Source organism: Aquarana catesbeiana, linkage group LG11 (genome assembly GCF_042186555.1).
Source record: "Aquarana catesbeiana isolate 2022-GZ linkage group LG11, ASM4218655v1, whole genome shotgun sequence".
NCBI lineage: Eukaryota > Metazoa > Chordata > Amphibia > Anura > Ranidae > Aquarana > Aquarana catesbeiana.
The window spans coordinates 62,823,947-62,850,283 of NC_133334.1; the positions used below are offsets into that span (position 1 = coordinate 62,823,947).

The following is a 26,337-nucleotide window of genomic DNA, read 5'->3' on the forward strand; positions in this document are numbered from 1 at the left end:
ATACCTCCGTTGTTTCTTGGCCTTTTCTCAGGATGACTGGGTTTCTCTGCTACCAGTTGCGGAGTTTTCATACAATAACTCCCTGCACTCAGCCATCAACCAGACGCCATTTTTTGCCAATTATGGATTTTATCCCTCCTTTCTACCCAGCTCAATACCTGAATGCTCTCTCCCGGCAGTGACCGAGACATTGGAATTCTTCTCTACCAACAACAAACTTCTGCAGGAAACAATGGCCCAATCCCAGGCTTCTTATAAAAAAACGTTCGACAAGAAGAGGCGCGGGGAGCTTATCCTGGAACCTGGCAATCAAGTATGGCTGTCCACAACTAACTTAAAAATGGCTTGCCCTTCTAGGAAACTAGGGCCTAAATTCATGGGACCCTTCTCGGTGAGAAGAAAAATAAACAACGTAGCGTACGAGCTCAGTCTGCCAGACTCCTTCAAAATACACCCGGTTTTCCATGTGTCCTTACTGAAACCGGTCGCTCCTGATCCTTTCCCCAACCGTAGTACCAGTCCTCCTGAGCCTGTTATGATCAATAACGAGGAGGAGTTTGAAATCGAGGCTATCCTGGACTGTAGGAAAAGGCGCAATCAAATACAGTATCTTATTAAATGGAAGGGGTATGGTCCGGAGGACAATTCCTGGGAACCAGAAAACAATTTACATGCCCCGGAACTTTTACAGACTTTCAGAAATGTTTATGCCTCCAAGTTGGCCCGGCTGGGCATCCAGAGGCTGCCCTTAGGGAGGGGGCACTGTCAGAGAGCTCACCTTGCTGGTCATGGGATTGGCCACCAGAGGGCGTGCCTGTGAGCAAGCCGGCCTATTTAAGTTTGTCAGGCACTCTGTTCAGTGCTGCCTGATCATCAGCTTCCTGTGCCGTAGTTCCTGTTTCCTGTCTTGTCTTCCTGTTTACCTGATCTCCTGACGACCCGGATTGCCCTTGGATTCCCGTTTGCTGCCTGTACCTGACCTTGGCCTGTTTGACTCCGCTTCTGCCTGCTCCTATTGTACCTTGCTGCCAGTCTGTTGCCGAACCCAGCCTGTCTCCTGACCATCCTGCTCAGTCTCATCGCCTGTGTTCCAGCCTGCACCTGCTGTTCATAGACTGCTATTCCACCAGCATCTGGACTCTAGTTCACAGGCTCTCATACCACTCCGCACTCCTGTGCTTCCTGTTACCTTACCAGGGGCCGCGAGTCGGACGCGTAAGGGAGCCTACTCTCTGCCCAAAGCGACTCACCGGTCTGGTAAGTAGGAGTCTGATAGATGCTTTATGTTACAACTGTCATTTTGTTTTTTAGATATTTGTACTTTTCAATAAATTTATATTTTTTATACTGCTATATCTTCTCCACTGTTTCTTAGCCCAAAAAGTCCGCCACCCTGGTAATACTCAGTACTACCTTATTTTGTATCCTCAATGTTTTATGGACGTGGCTTATCTCTGGTGCACTTTCCTCCCCTTGTTTTGTGCCCCCCTAATAAAAAGGTATAACCCCTTGATCGCCCCCCAGTTAAACCTTTCACTCCCTGTCGCCAGTGTCACTAATCGATAATTTTTCTGTTAGCCGTATTGGTATCACGGGTGACGCTAGTTAGCCTGTTAGCTCTTTAGGTTCACCGTCAGCTTTTTATAGCGTCAGGTACCCCTATATACTACCTAATAAAGGTTTTAACCCTCTGATTGCTCCCTAGTTAACCCTTTCACCAGTGATCACCATATAAGTGTTACGGGTGACGCTGGTTAGTTTGTTTTTTATACCCGCCGTTTATTACCCAATAAAGGTTTAACCCCCTGATCGCCTGGCGGTTGATATCAGTTAGGTTTTAGGGCCGGTTAGGGTCTGCGTCGTCCCAGGCAGCGTAAGATTAGTGCCAGTACCGCTAACACCCACGCACGCACCATACACCTCCCCTAGTGGTATAGTGTCTGAACGGATCAATATCTGATCAGATTTATACTAGCGTCCCCAGCAGTTTAGGGTTCCCAAAAATACAGCGTTAGTGGGATCAGCCCAGATACCTGCTAGTACCTGCGTTTTGCCCCTCCGCCCAGCCCACTCAAGTGCAGTATCGATCACTGTCACTTACAAAACACTAAACACATAACTGAAGCGTTCGCAGAGTCAGGCCTGATCCCTGCGATCGCTAGCAGTTTTTTTTTTGTAGCATTTGATACAGTTGCTGACAGCCTAGGAGCTTTTTTACCTGTGAGTCTCAATACTGTACCAGTAAATTTAGAACCCAAAATGACAAATTGAAGCTACAGTAGTGAAGGGGCCTACACGTTTCTGAGCATGACAGATAGTGAAGAGGAAGTCACTCATCTGTCAGATTCAGGCTCAGAATACGATCCTGTAGAGGACAGCGGCTCCATGACAGATAGCTCTGTTGACGGAGTTGTGGTACTTGCCAAGGTCAGGCGTACCAGCCCCCAATCTTCTTCTGCTGTCGTTGAAGTGCAAGAACCGCAGGGCTCTCGCATGGAGCAGAGAAGTACTAGTGCCGCTCATCCTTCTGGTGAGCTGGCAAGCACCAGCGGCCTAGTACACCCTGGTCGTACATCCAGCACTGCAGTATCACGTGGTGATGTGGTGAGTCCCATAAATGCAGTTCAAGCTGGCGAGGTGGCAAGCACAAGTAGTGTCCCGCTGCCACCAAGAAGACAAAAATAGGCCCGTCGTGCCCATAGTGTCCTTCCTGCAGAATTTGCCAATCCTAATTGGGAGCCCACCACTTCTGCAGCACCTGTACTTCCCCCATTCACTGGCCAACCCGGAATTCAGGTGATTTTACGTCACCTGATTTTATTCACTGTTTTTCATGGAAGATCTCTATAGATCTATTGTGGACCAAAGTAATTTGTGTGCTGGTCAATTCATCGCCGCTAATCCCCAGTCCTCCCTTGCCAGAGATTGGAAACCAATTACGGTTTCCGAATTTAAGACCTTTCTGGGCTTATCCCTCGACATGGGCATAGTTAAAATGAGTACGTTGCGGTCATATTGGTCCACTGACCCAATTTACCATATGCCCCTGTTCTCTGCCTCTATGGCCAGGGCACGATATGAGCAGATCTTGCGGTTTATGCACTTCAACAACAATGAACTCTGTCGTCCTCATGGACACCCTGGATACGATCGGCTGTACAAAATTCGGCCCCTCATCCCTGATTAAGTTTTCTGGCCGCTTGTCTTTCAAACAGTATCTTCCCAGCAAGCATGCCAGATACGGGGTTTACGAGGGAAGAGATAGTCACGTAGAGCCACCAAACTGCCCAGATTACATAGGGAGCGCTGGCAAGATTGTGTGGGACTTGGTGTCACCCTTATTCAGAAAGGGGTACCATTTGTATGTGGACAATTATTACACAAGTGTGCCACTTTTTAGTCACTTGTTTGATAATCAGATTGGCGCATGTGGCACCATCATTGGCAACAGCATTGGTTAATGTTTTGAACGCTACCATACACTAGTGGAGTTTTAGCGTATGGTACAGCACTGCACAGACTAGGACACACTTTCACAGGGTCTCCCAAGATGCCATCGCATTTTGAGAGACCCGAACCTGGAACCGAACCGTTACAGTTACAGCTACAAATAAAAGTGTAAAAAAAAAAAAAAAAAAAAAAAAAAAAAAACACAAAAAAATATATAAAATAAAAAACAAAAATAGTTGTCGTTTTATTGTTCTCTCTCTCTCGATTCTCTCTCTATTACTGTATTCTATTCTGCAATGTTTTATTGTTATTATGTTTTATCATGTTTGCTTTTCAGGTACGTAATTTTTTTTACACTTTACTGTTTACTGTGTTCAGCTGCAGCGCAGATTTATTTATCTTGACAGCAACAGCGTTTTCTCCCACGATACACAAAGCCGTGACTCCAGCGCTGTAGGAGGTGATTTCACCATATATTTTATGCACAGATTGCGTTAAAAAATGTTTTATTTTTTACTATTTTTTTTTTGTATTTGCAGGTATGGTATGTCTTACTGTTATACTGTAACATTACTTTGTTTTATTGTTAACCATCATTTGCTTAGCAGGTACACCATTCAGTTGCAGTGCGGATTTATTCATCTTGACAGCAACAGCGTTTGCTCCCACGATACATAAAACCATGACTCCAGCACTGTAGGAGGTGATTTCACCACCACAGTTTAAAAAAAAAAGAGTATATAAGCCGAAGGATGGGGGCACCAGGGGTGGAGGAGCGATTTGCTCCTAACTTTTGGGGCGGATGCCCCTATGCTTCGGCATATATTTTTTAGGCCATTCAGCTGCAGCACTGATTTACCTATCTTGACAGCAACAGCGTTTGCTCCCACGATACATAAAGCTGTGACTCCAGCGCTGTAGGAGGTGATTTCACCACCACAGGTAAAAGCAAAATGGTGCATGTATGCCCATCATTAGAAGTGGGTGGATGAAGGGAGGTATTCTAATGGTGGGCATACCCACCGATCAATCTCTTTTTCTCATTCAGCCCACAGGCTGAATGAAAAAAAAGATTACAATATATGCCCAACAAAGACCAGCAACGTACTGGTATCATCTTGGTATCATTCTTTTCAGCCAGTGGTCGGCTTTAATGTAAAAGCAATCTTAGTGGCTAATTAGCCTCTAGACTACTTTTACAAGCAGTGGGAGGGAATGTCCCCCCCCACCATCTTCCACGGTTTTCTCTGGCTCTGATGTCCCAACAGGGAACCTAAGAATGCAGCCGGTGGTTCCGCCAGCTGACCATAGAGCTGATCAGAGACCAGAACGGATCCAATCATCTCTCTGGCCTAAGAAACTGGAAGCTACGAGCATTTCATGACTTAGATTTCGCCGGATGTAAACAGCACGATTGGGAAATTGGGAAAGCATTTTATCACACCGATCTTGGTGTGGTCAGATGCTTTGAGGGAAGAGGAGAGGATCTAGGGTCTAATAGACCCCAATTTTTTCAAAAAAGAGTACCTGTCACTACCTATTGCTATCATAAGGGATATTTACATTCCCTGAGATAACAATAAAAATGATAAAAAAAAAAATTGAAAGTAACAGTTTAAAAATAAAATAAAAAAGCAAAATAAATAATTTAAAAAAAAAAAAGCACCCCTGTCCCCCCCTGCTCTCGCGCAAAGGCGAACGCAAGCATCGGTTTGGAGTCATATGTAAACTGCAATTGCACCATGCATGTGAGGTAACACCGCGAAGGTCAGATTGAGGTCAGCCATTTTAGCAGTAGACCTCTTCAGTAAATCTAAACTGGTAACCTGTAAAGGCTTTTAAAAATGTATGTAGTTTGTCGCCGCTGCACGTTTGTGCGCAATTTTAAAGCATGTCATGTTTGGTATCCATGTACTCCGCCTAAGATCATCTTTTTTATTTCATCAAACATTTTGGCAATATAGTGTGTTTTAGTGCATTAAAATTAAAAAAAGTGTGTTTTTTCCAAAAAAATTGCGTTTGAAAAATCGCTGCGCAAATACTGTGTGAAAAAAAAAATTAAACACCCACCATTTTAATCTGTAGGGCATTTGCTTTAAAAAAACATATAATGTTTGGGGGTTCAAAGTAATTTTCTTGAAAAAAAAAAAAATTTACATGTAAACAAAAAGTGTCAGAAAGGGCTTTGTCTTCAAGTGGTTAGAAGAGTGGGTGATGTGTGACATAAGCTTCTAAATGTTATGCATAAAATGCCAGGACAGTTCAAAACCCCCCCAAATGACCCCATTTTGGAAAGTAGACACCCCAAGCTATTTGCTAAGAAGGCATGTCGAGTCCATGGAATATTTTATATTGACACAAGTTGCAGGAAAAAGACAATTTTTTTTTTTTTTGCACAAAGTTGTCACTAAACGATATATTGCTCAAACATGCCATGGGCATATGTGAAATTACACCCCAAAATACATTCAATTGCTTCTCCTGAGTACGGGGATACCACATGTGTGAGACTTTTTGGGAGTCTAGCCGAGTACGGGATCCCAAAAACCAAGCACCGCCTTCAGGCTTTCTAAGGGTGTAAATTTTTGATTTCACTGCTCACTGCCTATTACAGTTTCAGAGGCTATGAAATGCCCAGATGGCACAAAACCTCCCCAAATGACCCCATTTTGGAAAGTAGACACCGCAAGCTATTTGCTGAGAGGTATGGTGAGTATTTTGCAGACCTCACTTTTTGTCACACATTTTTGAAAATTGAAAAAAGAAAAAAATAATACATTTTTCTTTTGTTTCTTCATTTTCAAAAACAAATGAGAGCTGCAAAATACTCACCATGCCTCTCAGCAAATAGCTTGGGGTGTCTACTTTCAAAAATGGGGTGATTTGGGGGGGGGGGGGGGGTTGTGCCATCTTGGCATTTTTTGGCCTTCAAAATTGTGATAGGTAGTGAGGAGTGAAATTAAAAATGTACGCCCTTAGAAATCCTGAAGGCGGTGCTTGGTTTTCGGGGCCCCGTACACGGCTAGGCTCCCAAAAAGTCCCACACATGTGGTATCCCCATACTCAGGAGAAGCAGCAAAATGTATTTTGGGGTGCAATTCCACATATAACCATGGCAATGTGAGCAATATATCATTTAGTGACAACTTTTTGTAAAAAATGTTTTTCTTTTCTGTCATTATTCAATCACTTGAGACAAAAACATTAAATATTCAATGGGCTCAACATGCCTCCCAGCAATTTCCTTGGGGTGTCTACTTTCCAAAATGGGGTCATTTGGGGGGGGTTTGTACTGCCCTGCCATTTTAGCACCTCAAGAAATGAGATAGGCAGTCATAAACTAAAAAGATATAACAAAAAGCACAGCGCTGGATATAAATGCAAAAATACAACAAAAATTGATATTACTATTAAAGCACCAACAACTTTCATATGTGATAAAAGAAAAAAATAGAAATGAACAATAACATGAATGCTTCACTATAGTGATATATATGCGTGAACAATAACATGAATGCTTCACTATAGTGATATATATGCGTGACTATTCCCAGTTTTTTATCCACACATTTAGAAAAAAGTCCAAAGATGCAAAAATTATGTCAAAACAAATGTCCAAAAAAGCAATTAAATGTGACTTTGAATAATAAATCCGTGACTGTCACCGTGTTGAAATCCCGTCACCTGGTATAGATTGAAGGCTTACCAGATAGCCTCTGATCAGAGGCATAGAGCTAACAGCTTGGGGTTTGCCCTCCACAGCGGCTGGAACTTTAGCTGGGATGATGGATGTAGATCCACAAACGATCGCCACAGGCTTCCAGACAGCGGTACAATCAGGGAAGAGAGCTCTCACCGATATGGAAGTGTTTAAAAGAAAAGAGAAAACTCCAATGGTGTAGAACGTTTTATCTCTTGTTTATTAAAAGTCGCCTCACTGGCCCCTGATGATGTCATTTCTGACGAAACGGCCGTAGGATAGACAGGCTCGTACCGACGGCGCATGCGCGGAGTTTCGTTTTAAAGCTGTATTGGTTCCTTGCAAGGAAAAGTGTTTTTATGGATGCCAGTGAGGCGACTTTTAATAAACAAGAGATAAAACGTTCTACACCATTGGAGTTTTCTCTTTTCTTTTAAACACTTCCATATCGGTGAGAGCTCTCTTCCCTGATTGTACCGCTGTCTGGAAGCCTGTGGCGATCGTTTGTGGATCTACATCCATCATCCCAGCTAAAGTTCCAGCCGCTGTGGAGGGCAAACCCCAAGCTGTTAGCTCTATGCCTCTGATCAGAGGCTATCTGGTAAGCCTTCAATCTATACCAGGTGACGGGATTTCAACACGGTGACAGTCACGGATTTATTATTCAAAGTCACATTTAATTGCTTTTTTGGACATTTGTTTTGACATAATTTTTGCATCTTTGGACTTTTTTCTAAATGTGTGGATAAAAAACTGGGAATAGTCACGCATATATATCACTATAGTGAAGCATTCATGTTATTGTTCACGCATATATATCACTATAGTGAAGCATTCATGTTATTGTTCATTTCTATTTTTTTCTTTTATCACATATGAAAGTTGTTGGTGCTTTAATAGTAATATCAATTTTTGTTGTATTTTTGCATTTATATCCAGCGCTGTGCTTTTTGTTATATCTATTTAGTAGTGCCCTTATCAAGGTATAGTGCATAGCTGCAGGATTTTCCTCCACGGGTGATATTCACTAAGTTACTGTTTGTACACCTAGCGCGAATTTTTTCTTTAGAAACAGTCATAAACTAAAAGCTGTGTAAATTCCAGAAAATGTACCCTAGTTTGTAGACGCTCTAACTTTTGCGCAAACCAATAAATATACGCTTATTGACATATTTTTACCAAAGACATGTGGCTGAATACATTTGGCCTAAATATATAACTAAAATTGAGTTTATTAGATTTTTCTTATAACAAAAAGTAGAAAATATCATTTTTTTTCAAAATTTTCGGTCTTTTTCTGTTTATATCGCAAAAAATAAAAATCGCAGAGGCAATCAAATACCATCAAAAGAAAGCTCTATTTGTGGGAAAAAAAGGGCGCAAATTTTGTTTGGGTACAACATTGCATGACCGCGCAATTACCAGTTAAAGCAGCGCAGTGCCAAATTGTAAAAAGTCCTCTGGTCTTTAGGCAGACAAATGGTCCGGGGCTTAAGTGGTTAACTGAAAAAGGGGCCAGCCTGAAAGGGGTTGTGAAGTCAGAAGATCTTAATGCATTCTATACATTAAGATAAAAAGCCTTCTGTGTGCAGCAGTCCCCCTCGACCCCCCTAATTCTTTCCTGAGCCCCATCTCTGTCTAGCGATTTCCACGATTGTCTCGGCTGTTCGAGACTCTCCCCTCCTGATTGGCTGAGACACAGCAGTGGTGCCATTGGCTCCTGCTGCTGTCAAAGTCAGTTAGCCAATCAGGAGAGAGAGGGGGTGGGGCTGGGCCGTGGCTCCATGTCTGAATGGACAAAGGGAGCTGTGACTTGGCTCGGGTGCCCCCGTAGCAAGCTGCATGCTACGGGGGCACTCGACAGGGGGGAGGGGCCAGAAGCACAGAAGAGGGACCCGAGAAGACGAGGATCCAGGCTGCTCTGTGGAAAACCACTGCACAGAGCAAGTGAGTAAAACATGTTTGTTATTTTTACAGAAAAAAAAAATTACAATCACTTAAAGTGACCTAGCAGGACTCTATTTTCTAACTAAAGTTCCACTTTATCAGTAGATCCACTTTAAAGTGGAACTGTACACAAAAAGTTATGATTTGCTATGTTATAGGGAATATTTTAAAATGTTAATCATGCCTAAGCAGTACCCTAAAAAAAAAATACCTTTTGCATTAAATTCCTTCTGATAAGTATGTGTATAAGTATCTGTAACTTCTGGTATGTGAATGTGCCTAGGCACTCCTATGCATACACCATGTATATCTGTAGTGTGACAGCCAAGGCACGTCTGCCTCTGTCAATACTGTGCTGTTCACTATTCTTCTTGCTAAAGATACTGACACAAGGAAGAAAAAGTCCTTTCTCTACCAAGATGGCTGCCTCTGCAAAGAAATACAGTGCAGAACAAGGCATGATAAGTCTTTAACCGGGAAAAGAACAGCTGCAGTGAGACCACGGGCAAGAACGGTAACTAGTCCCCTGTCCTGTGCTTGCCTTTTTTGGACATAGCTTCCAAAGTTCAGTCCCTCTTTAAGCATACCTAAGCCCAAGAACTAAAATTTAAAATATTTATAAAATATATATAAAATATTTTAAATATTGCACAAAAACCCATTACCTGCTTCACAAAACGATTACATTCAAGGCATGCTGTGAATATTATTGTCACAGTTGCTTGTACTTTCAACCGACCTGTCAAGCTATTAAATGAATAGTGGTATAAACGATCACAAGTGCAGCACCGTGTCAACAGCAGATCAAAAAGAGGCCAATATGGCAGCTTCCTTGGATGTAAAAGATAGGAAGGCTTTGTTCCACTTTAACAGTCCTTAGTCAAGCCATTCGTTTGCTTTGTTTTTTTTTACCCTGTTATTTTCACCTGAAGATTCTGCCAGTAACATGCCTCCTTGTCGCAGGGTGACAACGCACACTCACTATACTGTAGGTAAGGAAGAGAAGCATTGTTACTCTAGAAAATATTTTAAAGGATAAGTTCACCTTTTGTAAATAAATAAATAATAAAGAAATACACATCAGTTTGATGGGTGGTCTTATTTTATTTTTTTACACTGCAGCCTGTAGAGTATTGTGCCCAGGATCAGCAGATCAGGTGCAATATTAGGCTCCTACAGACTCTGAGTATTGCTGTCTGCTCGTACCTCCTGTATAGGCAGACAGTTACTGAACTCTGGGAAGAATTAATGAACCCTGAGAGCACTTACCAGTGCCCTCGCAGTTCACTGAGCACTACAAGCCGTCTGGTGAACTGGAAGATGGGACTTGTAGTTCATTCATTCACAGATCTGTGTGAATGAGTGGCGCAGCTGTGTGAGCGGAATTCCGCTGTTTTCAAATTGTAACAGCAGGTGCAGGGAGAGGATCTCCCTCCTGCTGTCACAATGAGGGATGGGGCGGGGGAGCTGATGATTTAGTATCATATTACATGTTTCATCATGAATACGGGTGTAACATGTTACTAGAGGTTAACTTATCCTTTAAAGTGATTGTTAAAGTTTTTTAATAACGAACAAACGAACATGTCCTTCTTAGATGCTCTGTGCAATGGTTTTGTACGGAGCAGCCCTCAACCACTACTGGGCTCCCCCACCAGCAATCTTGGCTCCTCCTTGGATCTGCTTGCTATAGGGGCACTCGTGAAAGCTTGATCCCAATCCAGGCTGTGTGAATCTATAGACACACACAGAGCGGATCAACCCCGCCCATTCTCCCTCCTCATAGGATTTGACTAGCAGGAGCCAAAGGTTCCCGATTTGATCCGTCTCCTATGAAAAATGAGAGAAGGGAGAAGAGCTGCTGCAGATGGGCACAGTGCTGGAATAAGATCGGGCTCAGGTAAGTGTTTAAGGGGGGCTGGGATGAGGAACTTTAAGGCTTCATGTAGACTAGCAGCTCCTAAACTCAACTCCATAAAAGCCTTTGTGTCAATGTAAACATAGGCTTTTAGCAGAGTTTAGGAGCTGCTGCTGTTAGGTGAGGTTCGACCTCCCTCTCCTAAATGCGTTAGAATCGTGTTCAGGATAGGAATGTTTTGACCACCAGTCACGGGAAAATGTGGCAAAATCACTGCTGTGGCCGTGGTAAATGAAGGCCAAGTGTACCTTGATACACTGATAATGGGGTACTTTGACGCAGTAGTGGGCTTAAGCACTATATGGCCATATGGTGTGACCAAATCGCCATATTTTTTGCTGAATATGTTCAGGTGTTTTAAATTATTTAAACTATTTTGCAAGTGTGCGCTGTAATCTTTTGTTCTGTTTGCTTGGTCTGATAGCAGCAGCATCTTTAATGCAATTTTAGCGTGTGCCCCCCAAGTCTTTGTTTGTCTATTGTATGGGTCCTGACCAGATCCCTTTGGCTGGAGCACCCTATCTCCCCGCCATTACCTCTTATTAGTGTCCACCTGTGTTATAGGAGGAGTCCTTTAGTTCTCCCATATAGAGGAGTTTATTTCTCCCATGGTTAAAAGAAGCAGGATCTTTCATTCTATGAATAGAGTAGGACCCACTGATAATGGGGTACTTTGACACAGTAGTGGGCTTAAGCACTATATGGCCATATGCTGTGACCAAATCGCCGTATTTTCTGTTGAATATGTTCATGTGTTTTAACCACTTCAGCCCCGGAAGATTTGGCTGCTGAATGACCGGGTCAATTTTTGCGATTCGGCACTGCGTCGCTTTAACTGAAAATTGCACAAAATTGCGGCGATGCACCCAAATAAAATTGATGTCCTTTTTTTCGCACAAATAGAGCTTTCTTTTGGTGGTATTTGATCATCTCTGCAGTTTTTATTTTTTGCTCTATAAACAAAAAAAGAGAAACAATTTTGAAAAAAAACACAATATTTTGTACTTTTTGCTATAATAAATATCCCTGTTTTGTTTTTTTTAAAAAAAGCAATTTTTTTCTCAATTTAGGCTGATACGTATTCTTCTACATATTTTTGGTAAAAAAAAAAAAATCGCAATAAGCGTATATTGATTGGTTTGCGCAAAAGTTATAGTGTCTACAAAATAGGGGATAGATTTATAGCAATTTTATTTATTTTATTTTTTTTTTTTTTACTGGTAATGGCGGCGATCTGCGACATTTTGGCGGACACTTTTGACACATTTTTTGGGACTATTGACATTTATACAGTGATCAGTGCTATAAAAATGCACTGATTACTGTAAAAATTTCACTGGCAGGGTAGGGGTTAACACTAGGGGGCGATCAAGGGGTTAATTGTGTTTCCTGCGGGGGGGGGGGGGGGGTGTTACTTAGTCTAAGGGTATATCTGGGAACAATGATAACTAGATAGATAGAAGTACAGATAGATAGTATAGTTAGAACTGATAAAAGCTTGTGCATAGAGCACAAGCAGTTATCAGCTCACTAGATTTCAGCCTGGATCTACAGACCAAAACAAAAAAAATAAGAAAAGTTCATTGATAAAGGTTAAATACACATTCAGTAATTTTCTTTCCCTTTCTATTTTTTTTTTGATTGGAGTGGCTCTTTAGCAAGAAGCTAACCAATGACTCGCCTTTATCTTATTTATAACACATAAGACATTATTACAGAGCAAGGCACGGAAGCCTCACGCAGGGTTAAACGGCGCTAGAATAATGACAGTACCCAGAGGCGGGAGAGAGGAACGTGTTTACTGCTGTCTTGCCCTAGTGTAAATTCTAAACTTTCATGTCACTTTCTTGCAAAAGAAAGAAACATTAATTGCTTAAAGCAGTACATGCCCTTTTAGCGTTCGAGAAGCAGAAGATGACAGATGAAAAAAAAATGTATATTCAAAATGAAATTTCATAGAAAGGCCGATTTCATACTAAATAATGACTACTTGTTTCTAAATTAAAAAATTACATTAAAAAGCTGTGCTTTTACAGAAGGGTGCAGCTCATTTGGGAAATGGGGGTTTTGAAGGGCAACTCCAACCAAATAGGCAAAAACACAATTGAAACCGAGCAACTGTTTTACCTGGAAAAAGGTTTATAAAATTAGGCACATGCTCTTCTGATCTGCCCATTGGGTTTGGCTATACGGCTACAGAGCAAGTAGAAGAAATAGAATTAGAATTAGAAGAACAGAATTTAAATATTTCATAGGCCCCTAGAACATTCTTGCCCAGTGTTGTCATTCTGGTATTGTACCACTGCATGAAATGCAAAATGTATACCATCATATTCATCTACATGCTTTCCAGGAGGTCCAGACATAAGAGACATGAAACATATCTGGTGGACATGTCCCATAGTCAGACGTATGTGGATAAGGGTCTATACTATGCCACTTCAGCCCCGGAAGGTTTTACCCCCTTCCTGATCAGGCCATTTTTTGCGATACGGCACTGCGTCACTTTAACTGACAATTGCATGGGCGTGCAACGCTTTAGCCAAACAGAGTTTTCCCACAAATAGAGCTTTCTTTTGGTGTTATTTGATCACCGCTGTGGTTTTTATTTTTTGCGCTATAAACAGAAAAAGACCGACAATTGGGATAAAAAAAAAATATTTTTTTTATTTCTGCTATAATACATATCTCCAAAAAAATATATAAAAAAAACAAAATGTATTCATCAGTTTAGGCCAATATGTATTCTACATATTTTTGTTAAAAAAAAAAAAAAAAAATCCCAATAAGCGTATGTTGAGTTAAGTTATAGCGCCTACAAAATAGGGGATAGATTTATGGACTGGTGGCAACCTGAGATTTTTAGCGGGACTGCAACATTACGGCAGACAAATCACTTTTTGGGGACCAGTGACATTATTACATTGATCAGTGTTATAAAAATGCACTGATCAATGTAAAAATGACACTGGCAGGGAAGGGGTTAACACTAGGGGGCGATCCAGGAGTTAACTGTGTTCCCTGGGTGTGTTCTAACTGTGTGTGGGCTGGGCTGCCTGGGACAAGAAAGAGATTGCTGTTCCTTATCACTAGGAACAGTAGATCTCAGAGTTGTCCCCTGACAGAACGGGGATCCACCTTGTTTACATAGGCAGATCCCGTTCTGCCTCTCTGTACCACGATCATGGGTGGCTGGTGGACATCGTTTAACATGCACAGACTGTCGTACGGGTACGTCGGTTTGCGCAGGAGAGCCGACTTGCCACAGTATATATACTGTGGTTGGTCGGCAAGTGGTTAACAGGATCCTCCGGGTCAATCTTCATAGGAACCTTAGGAGCAACTTTTACATAAACCCATTGAAAATGTTCTTCACCATGAATGTATACTCATCTCACACATATTCATAGCCCAAAACAAACTATTGCCCAGGCATGGAAATTCCCATTTCTAAATTTTGTTGTAGTAAAAAGACAGATTTAGGCCACATTTATCAATGAGAAGCTCACAGCTATCTTAAATGATATGCAAATGATCCATCTTCATGGTACATTGGGTTACCAAAAAGTGCTTCTTGACTCTTGTAACTGGCAAGGGGTCAAAAAAAAATCTGATGAGTGTGGAGTGTAATGGAGTGGTCCAATGCACGGGGATCTTTTTTGAGCACAGGATTAGAAGAGTACTGATCACCATTTGTTGTGGACTTATTTATTATTTGAGCTCAGAGAACCAAAAAATAAATGTGGATTTTCTAATTTATATATGCAACGCATGGTTGATTAATTAAGAGTTTACCTGTGGAGTGCTGCATAACCTTATGATATAGTGATTTATGATTTACATTGACAAGTTTCAGCTTTTTTAAAATGTAATCACTATCTCTCCCCTTATAAATTTAGTTTTTTTCCCCTTTTTAAGGGGGGACGGTTCATACTTTGTATCCCACTTCCCATTTCTTAGTCTTTATATTTTATATTTTCTTTATCCTTATGCCAAACTATGTCACTGTACCTTTTGCGGCCTTAAAGTGGATGTAAACCCAATGTCATCCTTTATAAACTACTGCCATAGGGGTTATCTATAAGGATATACATGCCTCCTGCATGTATCTTTACCTGTCAAAAGTCTACCTGTCTTTTATGAGACCCGAAAAACTGCAGATTCTGTGGGTGGGTCTGTTGTCTGGAGCTCGGTGGGTGGAGTCGTGATGTCAGTAGACTCCCCGCCCACCTCTACACTCCCCTTGTCAATATGCATTTTCTCCTGTGTATTTCTTACACTGAACTTCTGCTATGATCTCTAACATCCAGTGAAAAGACAGGAAAGTAACCACATGACTTCAGCATGCCAAATCATGGTGAGGTGTGGAACATCCAATCCTTGCAGAGCTGCTGAAGAAAGGAGTGGGGGAGGGAATTAAGAAATAATGCATGTCTTAGGCTAGTGCACGAGATATGTAAATCACCTGTCACTCACAGCAAGGGGGAGGATTTGACAAAGTTTTTCTCTGTTTGTCAAGTTTTATCTCACTGAACAATAAAAGAGGATTGCTCAGAGCTGGATTAACTCTTTGTGGCAAGACTGGGCTCAAATGATAGGAAATCTTATACTATACATTATGACATTAAAAAAAAAAAAAAATCGGGTTTACATCCTCTTTAAGGTCATACCTTTTATTACTTTTTTTAAAATAAAACTGAAGTAAAAAAAAAAATATTTCACAGACTGGAACCAGACTTAGTGCCTCCGTGCTTCCTGCCAGTTCGTCAGACTGAGAATGAACATCCCCACATTGAGGACACCTATGTGAATGCTCTTCTAAAAGCTCACCCAAGTACCTTGCCTTTTCCACCTATCAGCACAGTGCACACATTCCTATACAAGATTTCAACCATCGGCTCCAGTGTGGCAACTCAATATAAAAACAGGTATAATGTCATACTAGATGAACTGAAAAAATGGATTTTTAAAACAGCTTACCTGTAAAATCCTTTTCTTGAAGTACATCACTGGACACAGAGCACCATAATAATGACTATGTGGGTTATACGCTTACCTTTAGGTGATAGGACACTGGCAACCAATAGTAAGACGGTTCCTCCCATATAACCCCTCCTATACCGGAAGCACTTCAGTTTTGTAGCAAGCAATGACTATCCCAGAAAGAGGGGAGGGATCTCTGTGTCCCGTGATGTACTTCAAGAAAAAGATTTTACAGGTAAGCTGTTTTAAAAATCAATTTTTCTTTATTGTACATCACGGGACACAGAGCACCATAATAATGACTATGTGGGATGTCCTAAAGCAATGCATCTGAGGGGGGGGACACATTATCCCTAAGCCCAACGGGCCTGAGACATGCCTTGTCTACATGAGAAATGCCTTGTTTACATCTCCCCGTTCTGCAGCTCCGTGACACGATCGTGAGACACCGGCAGACATAGATTCCGCGGGACCCGCGGGCACGGTCATGGAGCTTGCGGCAGGCACACGCGCACCCACAATGCCATGTCTTAAAGGGGACGTGCCTGTACGCCCATTTGCGCACCTGTGCCATTGTGCCGATGTATATCGTCGTGCACTGGTCAGAAAGCGATTAAAGATTCTAACTGCCAGCAAGAAGGAGTTCTTACATTTAAAGAGCACCTGTCCTTTCAGATCCATCATTAGCAGGCATCCCATTACCTGCTGCCACCACGTCACTCACCTTGTTGTGTCACTGCCGTATCACCAGCCGTCCCAAGTGAATGGGACTGTCGGTGAGTCATAGCGGCTCAGAGGAGAAGCCGCTGCAGGACAGAGATGACAGTTGCTCTTTAAAAATTATGATTTAAATTGAGTTGATTTAAATAAAGCCTTTTTACTAGTGATTTAAATCGTGATTTAAATCGACTTGATTTAAATCAAATCCACCCTGGTGGTTTACGACCAATCATAGAGATAACAAGAGTTTGTTTACAAGCAAATCTTTTGACTCAGCTGTGATTGTGCCTTTAACAACCAGAAAAAAAAAGCTAAAAATTGTAAAGGATTTTATAGAGGAACTTTATATTAAAAAAATGAAACTGCGGGAACATACAGGCTTTTTATTGCAGAAGAGACATACTATGCCTGTTCGCAATCTCTATTTGTTCTGTTCACCATTATTACTGAAAGGAGAAGTGAAGGAAAATTCCAAAAATTCTGTGTTGTCACCAGAACAAGAAGATATCTTCCAATTGGGACACCAGTTCTGGTGACAACCGTGAATTCTATACCTTTAGAATAATTTCCTCTCATTTCCTGTTTTGGCTATGGGACAGGAAGTAAAGGGAAAATCTCCCCAATGGGACACAGATGTCAAAAAGAAAAATCACAGGGGTTATTACCTTCTCTTACTCTATCCAAGATAAAAATAAAATGTTTTGCATTTAGTTCTACTTTAACGGAGACCTTTGCTGTTAACAATGTAAACTTGGGCTGATATTGGTAGCTCATGTCTTCAGAGGATCACTAGATTCTTCGACCCCCCCTCCCCCCCCATTTATGGGGAAAATAGTGTCACCTCTCAAATGGTTTGCCAATGGGCTTGCCAATGCAAAAATTGACCTGTAGAAAGCCAGTGTTTGCTAGGAAATTAAAATTTAAGGGTCAGTATTTTGTTGAACCATTTTTTGCTTTAATCTTTAGTCTGTCTCTACTGATGTTGCCCATCTAGACTTTGCAATATTTGCCCCCTCTTCTTTGCAGAAATGCTCAAGTTCAGTTAAATTTGATGGTGACCGTTTGTGGACTGCAGACTTCAAGTCATTGCACAGATTTTCAATGGGGTTTAAGTCTATGCTCTGACTAGGCCATGCAAGGACATTCATCTTTTTCTCCTTCAATAACTGTGTGGTAATTTTTACTGTGTGTTTGGGTCATTGTCACGTTGGAAGGTAAATCTTCTTCCCTTTGACAACTTTCTGGCAGAGAGCAGCAGATTTTCCTCAAGAATTTGATGGTATTTTTCCCCCCATCGATTTTCCCTTCTGTCCTGACAAGGGCTCCAGTCCCTACTGCAGAGAAACATCCCCATAACAGGATATTACCACCTCCATGCTTTACTGTAGGAATGGTATTATTTGGATGGTGAGCTGTCAGACATATCATTTGGTGTTGAGGCCAAATAATTCAATTGTAGTCTCATCTGACCATAACACCTTTTTTCATGTGCCTTTAGAATCTTCAAGGTGCAGTTTGGCAAAGCTCTGTCATGACTGTATGTGGCCTTTCTTGAGGAGTGTTTTTCTTTTCTTGCAACCCTTTCATACAAGCCACATTTGTGGAGAATTTGTGATATTGTTGCACACAATGCACACTATTGCACACAATGACCACTCTTTGTCATAAATTCCTGCAACTGCTTCAGAATTGCTGTAGGCCTCTTGGTAGCCTCTCTGACCAGTTTCCTCCTGGCTCTTTCATCCAGTTTGGAGTGATATCCTGATCCAGAGAGGGTCTGTAATGTAACAAATGCCTTCCACTTCTTAATAATAGACTTCACTGTGCTTCTAGGCATTGATAAAGCCTTTGACATTTTTTGTAACCATCTCCTGACTTGTGCTTGTCCACATCTTTATCCCAGAGATATTTTGACAGTGCCTTTCCACCCATAGTTGATAGTTGTTCGCTTCAGTTGCATTACCACGGACGGAAATGCTCCAGGAAAGATCTTTTCATGCTGAGCTTATCAAAATGACCACAAATGATCACAGTTGAAAATCCAATGTCTTTTCGTGCCATTGAGAAGGTGATTTGCAACACCTGAGTTTACAAGTCATTTTTAGGAGGGGGCGATCCTTTTTCCAACTCAGTGATTCGGTTTTTGAATTTTTCTTTTTTTTTTTTCTGACATGTTGGTGTAATATCTTTCAGTTGGATGTTATAAGTTGCACTTAAGTAAATACAGCTAGTTAAAACTTAAACTGTACCTGTCTTTATTTCAGGCTGCAATGCAACAAAATGTGATTATTTTAAAGGGGGGTGATTCTTTTCTATACCCACTGTACATACATATACACACACATCACCAAGTACCAAAACCGCTGAGAGTCATATGCTTCACTAAAACCAGAAGAACTGGGTATTTTCTTCACTCCTAAAAATTGAAATGAGCAGCAAGAGAGTAATGGGAAGATGATTCTGTACTGTAGAAGGCACTGGCATTAAAGTGAACCTGTTACTTTGCATTGACAAAACACAGGTTTGCTTTAAGCCAATCATGACTGGTTCTCTTTAGTACATGATCATTTTGATCTTCACAAACTCTAAGCAATTCCTCCACCCAGTGACAAGCGCATTGAACAAGTTTGTAGAATTCTGCCTGCACACTCAGTCTGATAGTTTCAAAAAATCATTAGGCACGGCAGTCTTTTTTTTTTTTTTTTTTTTTTTTTTTTTGTTCCTGCTGAGCTCTTTTCATTGTTGAGCTTCATAGTTGACTTTCTGAGAGAGCTGGGAGTACAAAAGGCATGAATATGTTTTCAAAGGATGATGGATAAATTGCTGGGTGGTATATAATATACCCTACGCTGTTGATGGGCCTTTTTATCTCTTACTTGTCTCTTTTCTTAACACACATTTTTCCCTGGTGATAATTACGGCCTGAAAGAACGTCTTTTCCCCTTCCAAGTATCAGCAATATTTGTCTTGGTTATAGGTTCAGGAACCTCCCCATTACATATCATAAAATTAAAGCAGGACAATTATAGCATTTCATTGCCAGTGAAAGACAGTCCCGGCACTATTGTTTTGGTCACTCGTTGCTGCACTGGAATGCTGGCAGGGAAACGTGATATAATCAGGACAGTGGGATCTTATACAGCTGGACGCCCATGGAATTTTTAATAGGCTGTGCTGAGCTAAATCACTGCCTGCTGCTTGAATGCTGCCAGCTCTTTTAAAATCCACCCTAATAAAAAATCAATTGAAACAATACTTAAAACCCAACCCAGACCTAAAAAAAAAAAAAAAAAAAAAAACTTGCTCATGTTAAAATGAAAAAAAAAAACTATTGCAATAGGAGGAATGAGACAGATCGCTGCTCCAGGTAAGTAATATAATCCACCAAATCCACCAAAAAAGAAAGGGCTGGGTGCTAGCTCCGGCTTGCAACCATGAACATGTAGACCAAGTGAGAAAAATTAGCTGCACACCAACATCCGTCCAACAGGTTTATTGAAGACTGCCACCAGGACTAAAACAACGGACCAAGGGGTGACAACATTTCACACATTGTGCATCTTCAAAACCCAAAGGAAGACTGACCTACCGAACCCCTAAGTAGAGGTGTAGGGTGGTGTGATCAGCTTAACCATTATCTTGATAAGCAAAATTAACCACTTGCCGACCAGCCGCCACAGTTTTACTGCGGCAGAATGGCACGCCTGGGTGAAACGATGTTATGTTACGACCCCTGGAGCCGATGCGATTGCCCGGTGGTCGCGATCACCGCTGGGCTCCCGCGATCGCTGCTGACACATCGAGAACCGGGATCTGGGTGTGTAAACTCACAGTTTCTGGTTCCCTGAGGGAAGAAGAGACAGATCGTTATTCATACAGAGTATGAACAGCGATCTGTCATCTCCCCTACACAGTCCCCTCCCCCCTACAGTTAGAACACACACTAGGGAACACAATTAACCCCTTGATCGCCACCTAGTGTTAACCTCTTCCCTGCCAGTGACATTTTTACAGTAATCAGTGCATTTTTTATAGCACTGATCGCTGTATAAATGCCAATGGTCCCAAAAATGTGTCAAAAGTGTCCGATGTGTCCGCCATAATTACGCAGTCCCGATAAAAATCGCAGCTTGCCGCCATTACTAGTAAAAAAAAAATAAATAATAATAATAAAAATGCCATAAAACTATCCCCTATTTTGTAGACGCTATAACATTTGCGCAAACCGTTCAATATACGCTTATTGCGTTTTTTTGTTTTACCAAAAATATCTACAAGAATACATATCGGCCTAAACTGAGGAAAAAAATTGTTTTTTTATAGATTTCTGGGGGATATTTATTAAAGCAAAAAGTAAAAAATATTGCGTTTTTTTCAAAATTGTTGCTCTTTTCTTTGTTTACAATGCACATAATAAAAACCGCAGAGGTGATAAAATAGCACCAAAAGAAAGCTCTATTTGTGGGAAAAAAAGGACGTTAATTTTGTTTGGGTGCAAAGTCGCACGACTGCGCAATTGTCAATTAAAGCGACGCAGTGCCGAATCGCAAAAAGTGCTCTGGTCAGGAAGGGGGTAAAATCTTCCGAGGCTGAAGCGGTTAAAAACATTCTGAACGACAATCCAAATACATGTATGTAAAGCAAAAAGGAACCACATTTAAAAAACTCACACTATAGAAAAAGTACATACAAAAGTGAATAAAAATATTTGTATTGCCAAGCACTTTATTCACAGGCACGTTATTCACGTGGCTGGTTTGAAGTGGATGTTATCTAGCAGTATTACACTATATGTTCTTTTCCTGCGTTCCATTTTTTAAGAATACACTTGGATTGTGTGACTGGTTGGAATAGGCACGTATGTGCCGTTGCTTCAGTTTGCTTAAGGGCGCATATGCCGATGACGTCGTGCAAATACAGGGATTTGTCCTAAACCGTGCAGGTTTAGGAGATATCCAGTGTAGCTACAGGTAAGCCTAATTATAAGGGTTGTAAAGGTTTTTTTTTTTTTTAAATAACAAACATGTCATACTTTCCTCCTCTGTGCAAGGGTTTTGCACAGAGGGGCCCCGATCCTCCTCTTCTGGGGTCCCCCAGCAGCGCTTCTAGCTCCGAGGGACCTCTGCCTCTACTCTCGTGCACATCACTGGATCGAGTTTAGGATCAAATATTTAGGGGGGCCATGTGAGGGGGAGACGGAAGCTGCTTGCAGAAGTTTGTTTACCTTAAAGGGGTTGTAAACCCTCATGTTTTTTCACCTTAATGCATCCTATGCATTAAGGTGAAAAAACTTATGACACTGACTGGCCCCCCTGTTTTACTCACCTGAGCCCGTTTGTTCCCTCGGCAGGGACGCGCTGTTCCTCTCTGCCCATTGTCTCGGCTCTTGATTGGATAAATTGATAGCAGCGCAGCCAATGGCTCCCGCTGCTGTCAATCAAATACAATGACGTGGGCGGTGGGGGGGCGGGGCTGAGTCCTGCATTCTGTGTGAATGTACACAGAAGCAGGACTTGGGAGCGTGCCCGCACGAATGTCCACCTTAGGAGAGCCTTCTCCAACGTGGACACCTGATGTGGGGAGGAGCTACCAGCGCTGCCGGGGGACCCCACAAGTCAAGGATCGGGGCCACTCTGTGCAAAACGAACTGACCAGTTGAGGTAAGTATGACATGTTTGTTATTAAAAAAAAAACACACAAAAAAAAGAAGTGTTTACAACCCCTTTAATGCATAGAATGCATCAAGGTGAAAAAAAAAAAAAAAAAAACTTCTGCCTTTAAAACCAATGTTTATAGAGCTATTTTTGCTTATCAAAAGATAGCAAAACTTTCACTGCTAAACAGCTAGTAGGTAATACACAAATATAAAGAGCAAAAAATACCTTCAGGGTCATCTGTGGATCCTCACTGGCGGAAGCAACAAAAATCTCATGTCCATTGACTATTCCTTCTGCCACAAAATACTTCAGTAGAAGATTGGAGTATGTGCTGTATGCATCTTCCTCTGTGAACAGACAAGTGATATATTAACACATAGCTCACAAGTAAGGTGATTGCTTTAGGCCACCCCACACTAGCACACAATGGACTGAAGTCACAAGATATATCTTTATAGTGTATCGAAGGACCATTAAAGGAGAAGTCATGCCTGGGCTCGTTTGGCTGGACTTCTACTATGGGTCATATTCGTTTTGCACTCCTGTGACCCGTTTTCAGCAGAGAGTGGGCTGAAGCCCACTCTCTGTTGACGCCACCAAGTTCAGTTCAGGCACCGTGTCATCCCTACTTTGGAAGTCTAGATCTGCCAGGTGCCTGGTCTCAGCGCTCCAGTTAGTGTGGAGGAGCAGAGCAGGAGAGCTGCCGATTGACAGTCAGCAGCTCTCCTCTCGGGGAGCCGAGAGAACCGAGCCATGAGCGATGTTTGATAAGTCGGTTCTCAGTGCAGAGACGCCGGGGAGAGATGCAGCTTCGTACCGATGCTGCATCCACCTAGGTAAGCATGATTAGGGAAAAAAAAAACAACCCATACTTCTCCTTTAACTGACACATAGGGGTTGATTTACTAAAGGCAAATAGATTGTGCACTTTGCAAGTACAGTGCAAAGTGCACAGTCTATTTGCCTTTACTAAATCAACCACATAGCGTTGTATTTAAAATGGAGAACATTGTAGAGTTTACCCAACACTATGCCTGTATTTTACAACTCATTCATAAAATCTAGTCCATGGTGTAGGGCTGAGGTGTCATTCTCGTAGAACGCTCCATAATGGGAGAAGAGCACAGTCACATGACTGGCAGGTCATACGACCACAGAAACATTTTTTTGATAGGTGCCTGGATTCTTATATTTATTCAAACAATCAAATGTAGAAAGTTTTCAGGTAAGCTCACTGGCTTGGTGTTGCAGCTCCCAGAGCAACCCTCTCAATGGGTGTCAGAGAATGATTTCAAACCTAAAAATAAAAATACACAACTGGGCACCTTAACTTAGGGAGAAAGAGTCCAAGAAGATTGCATTAGTTCACAATTCAACTAAAAAAAAATATAACTTGTTTCGGGAGCAACAAAGATCCCCTTAAATCACTGCTGTGTCTAAACGAGGACAGAAAGAACCTCATGCACATTGCTGAATTGAGATCTGACTCAGGTAAGCATTGGGGGGGGGGGGGGGGGGGGGTGTCTAGACATCAAGGTAAAAAACCTTCTGCCTTTAGAACCACTTTAAAAGGGACTAAAGCCTCAACTCAACTGTATTAGGAATTTATATTAAAGCCTAAATCTATGTTTAATGTCCCTTTAACCACTTCAATACCAGGCACTTACCCTCCTTCCTCCCCAAGCCAATTTTCACCTTTCAGCGCTGACACTTTTTAAATGACAATTGCGCGGTCATGCTGCACTCTACCCAAACAAAATTTTTATAATTTCGTTCCCACAAATAGAGCTTTCTTTTAGAGGTATTTGATCACCTCTGCGGTTTTTATTTTTTGCTAAACAAATAAAAAAAGACCGAAAATTTTGAGAAAAAAAAAGTTTTTCTTTGTTTCTGTTATAATATTTTGTAAAAATGTACGTTTTCTCCTTCACTGATGGGCACTGATAAGGTGGCACCAATGGGATGGCACTGATGGGCATTGATAGGCAGCACTGATGGCACTGCCTGGGCACTGATTGGCATATCCCTGGTAGTCTAGGGTGGCATACCTGTTGAGGTTTCTTTGTGGGCATCCCTGGTGGTCCTGGGCGGGCATCCACAGGGGGCTGTGCAGATAAACAATCAGCACAGACCCCCTGTCAGGAGAGCCGCCGATCGGTTCTCCTCTACTCGTGTCTGTCAGACATGAGTGAGGAAAAGCCGATAAAAGACGGCTCTTCCTGTTTACATCATGATCAGCCGTGACTGGACATGGCTGATCACATGGTAAAGAGCCTCCGTCAGAGGCTCTTTGCTGAGATCGGTAATGCGGTGTAGCAGACTGTCACGCCAAACCACCGACCGCCACGCTGTGTGCCCCCACGGGCACCCAATCACGGCTTATCCTGCTGGACATCATATGACGTCCAGTCAGGATAACTGAACCACCAGCCGGCCGTCATTTTGCTATAGGCCGGGTGGGAAGTGGTTAAATAGTTCATTTGGGCCAAGTTGGCCTACCTGTTAGAGTAGTAAACAGTTTGTTTGGGCTATTTTGGCCCAAACAAATGATTTAAAGGGACATTAAAGGGACAAACTGTGGTCAGGAGCAATGTATGCCCAAGGTTTCTAAAGGAGCATCAGAGTAAATAAACATTCCTAATACAGCTTCCTCTGGTTTTTGATATTATGTCTGAGTCCTTTTCAAGTCTTTATTCCTCTGTTCCAAGCCCTGGTTAGGGGAAAGTGGCTTAACGATGAGGTTTGTGTTTTCTCTGTAACGTTTCCAAAAAAGGGCACAAGGGAGGTAAGTGAAACCTACAGATCACAGTTAACTCCCAAAATTCTACAAGGACCAGCTTTATGGAGTATACTTTAAATATCATAATGAGCCCAGAAGATATATATATACACACAAATACACACACAACCAGCATAAATGAGTACACCCCCTTTTGAAAAGTAAGATTGTAATCAATATCTCAATGAACACAAGAACAATATCCAAAATTGTGACAAAACTGAGTTTTATACAACATATGTTCGGCTCATTACATGAAAGTATGGTTATTAATATAACTCAGATTACAAAATCTTCAGTTTTACTCAAATTAGTTGATGCAAAATGATTACACCCCAGAACAAAAACTACTACATCTAGTATTTTGTACGACCTCCATGATTTGTAAGGACTGCACCAAGTCTTCTAGGCATGGAATGAACACGTTGGCGACACATTACAACATCTAGCTTTTCCATTCAATAAGAACAACCTCTTTTAGAGCCTAGATGCTGGATGGGGAGTGATGCTCAACTTGTCTCTTCAGAATTCCCCATAGGTGTTTGATTGGGTTCAGATCAGGAGACCTACAGTACTTGGCCACTGAATCACTTTCACCCCGTTCTTCTTCAGAAATGCAACAGTGACCTTAGATGTGCGTTTTGGATCACTGTCCTGTAGGAAAAGTGTACGACAACCAAGGGCGCAGCTTTCAATATAGAGCAGTACATCTGTGAATTCATGATCTCATCAATGAAATGCAGATCTGACACCAGCAGTACTCATGCAGCTCCACGGGACGCTACCACCACAATGTTTCACTGTAGGCACCATGTATTTTTCTTTGTACTCCTCACCTTTGCGATGCCATACAGTTTTGAAGCCATCAGTTCCAGAAACATTTATCTTGGTCTCATCAATTCAGAGTACAGAGTCCCAGTAGTCTTTTTTTTCAGCATGGGCCCTAGCAAATTCTAGGTGGACTTTTTTGTGCATGGGCTTTAGGAGAGGCTTCCTTCGTGGACGACGCCCATGCATGCTATTCCCCTGCAGTGCTACGCTAAAAAACAAATGATTCCATATACAAAAACTTTAGTAAGTCTGTGAATAATCTTGATGTAAAAGAAAATTTCCTCCAGAGTGCTCAATAAATGTAGTGAGTTCATCACCAAATGAGAGATGTCATCCTTAAGAAAACTGCCAC

General features: G+C 41.7%; 1 protein-coding gene across 2 annotated transcripts in view; it reads right to left on the minus strand.

The window, feature by feature from the left end:
• ELP4 (elongator acetyltransferase complex subunit 4) overlaps positions 1-26,337 on the minus strand; it is a 480,195-nt gene that overhangs the window by 389,276 nt on the left and 64,582 nt on the right. For both annotated transcript variants that reach the window (XM_073604507.1, XM_073604508.1), the window contains exon 3: positions 22,601-22,722. In XM_073604507.1, the coding sequence (XP_073460608.1) occupies positions 22,601-22,722 (122 nt within the window). The remainder of the gene's footprint in view (positions 1-22,600; positions 22,723-26,337) is intronic.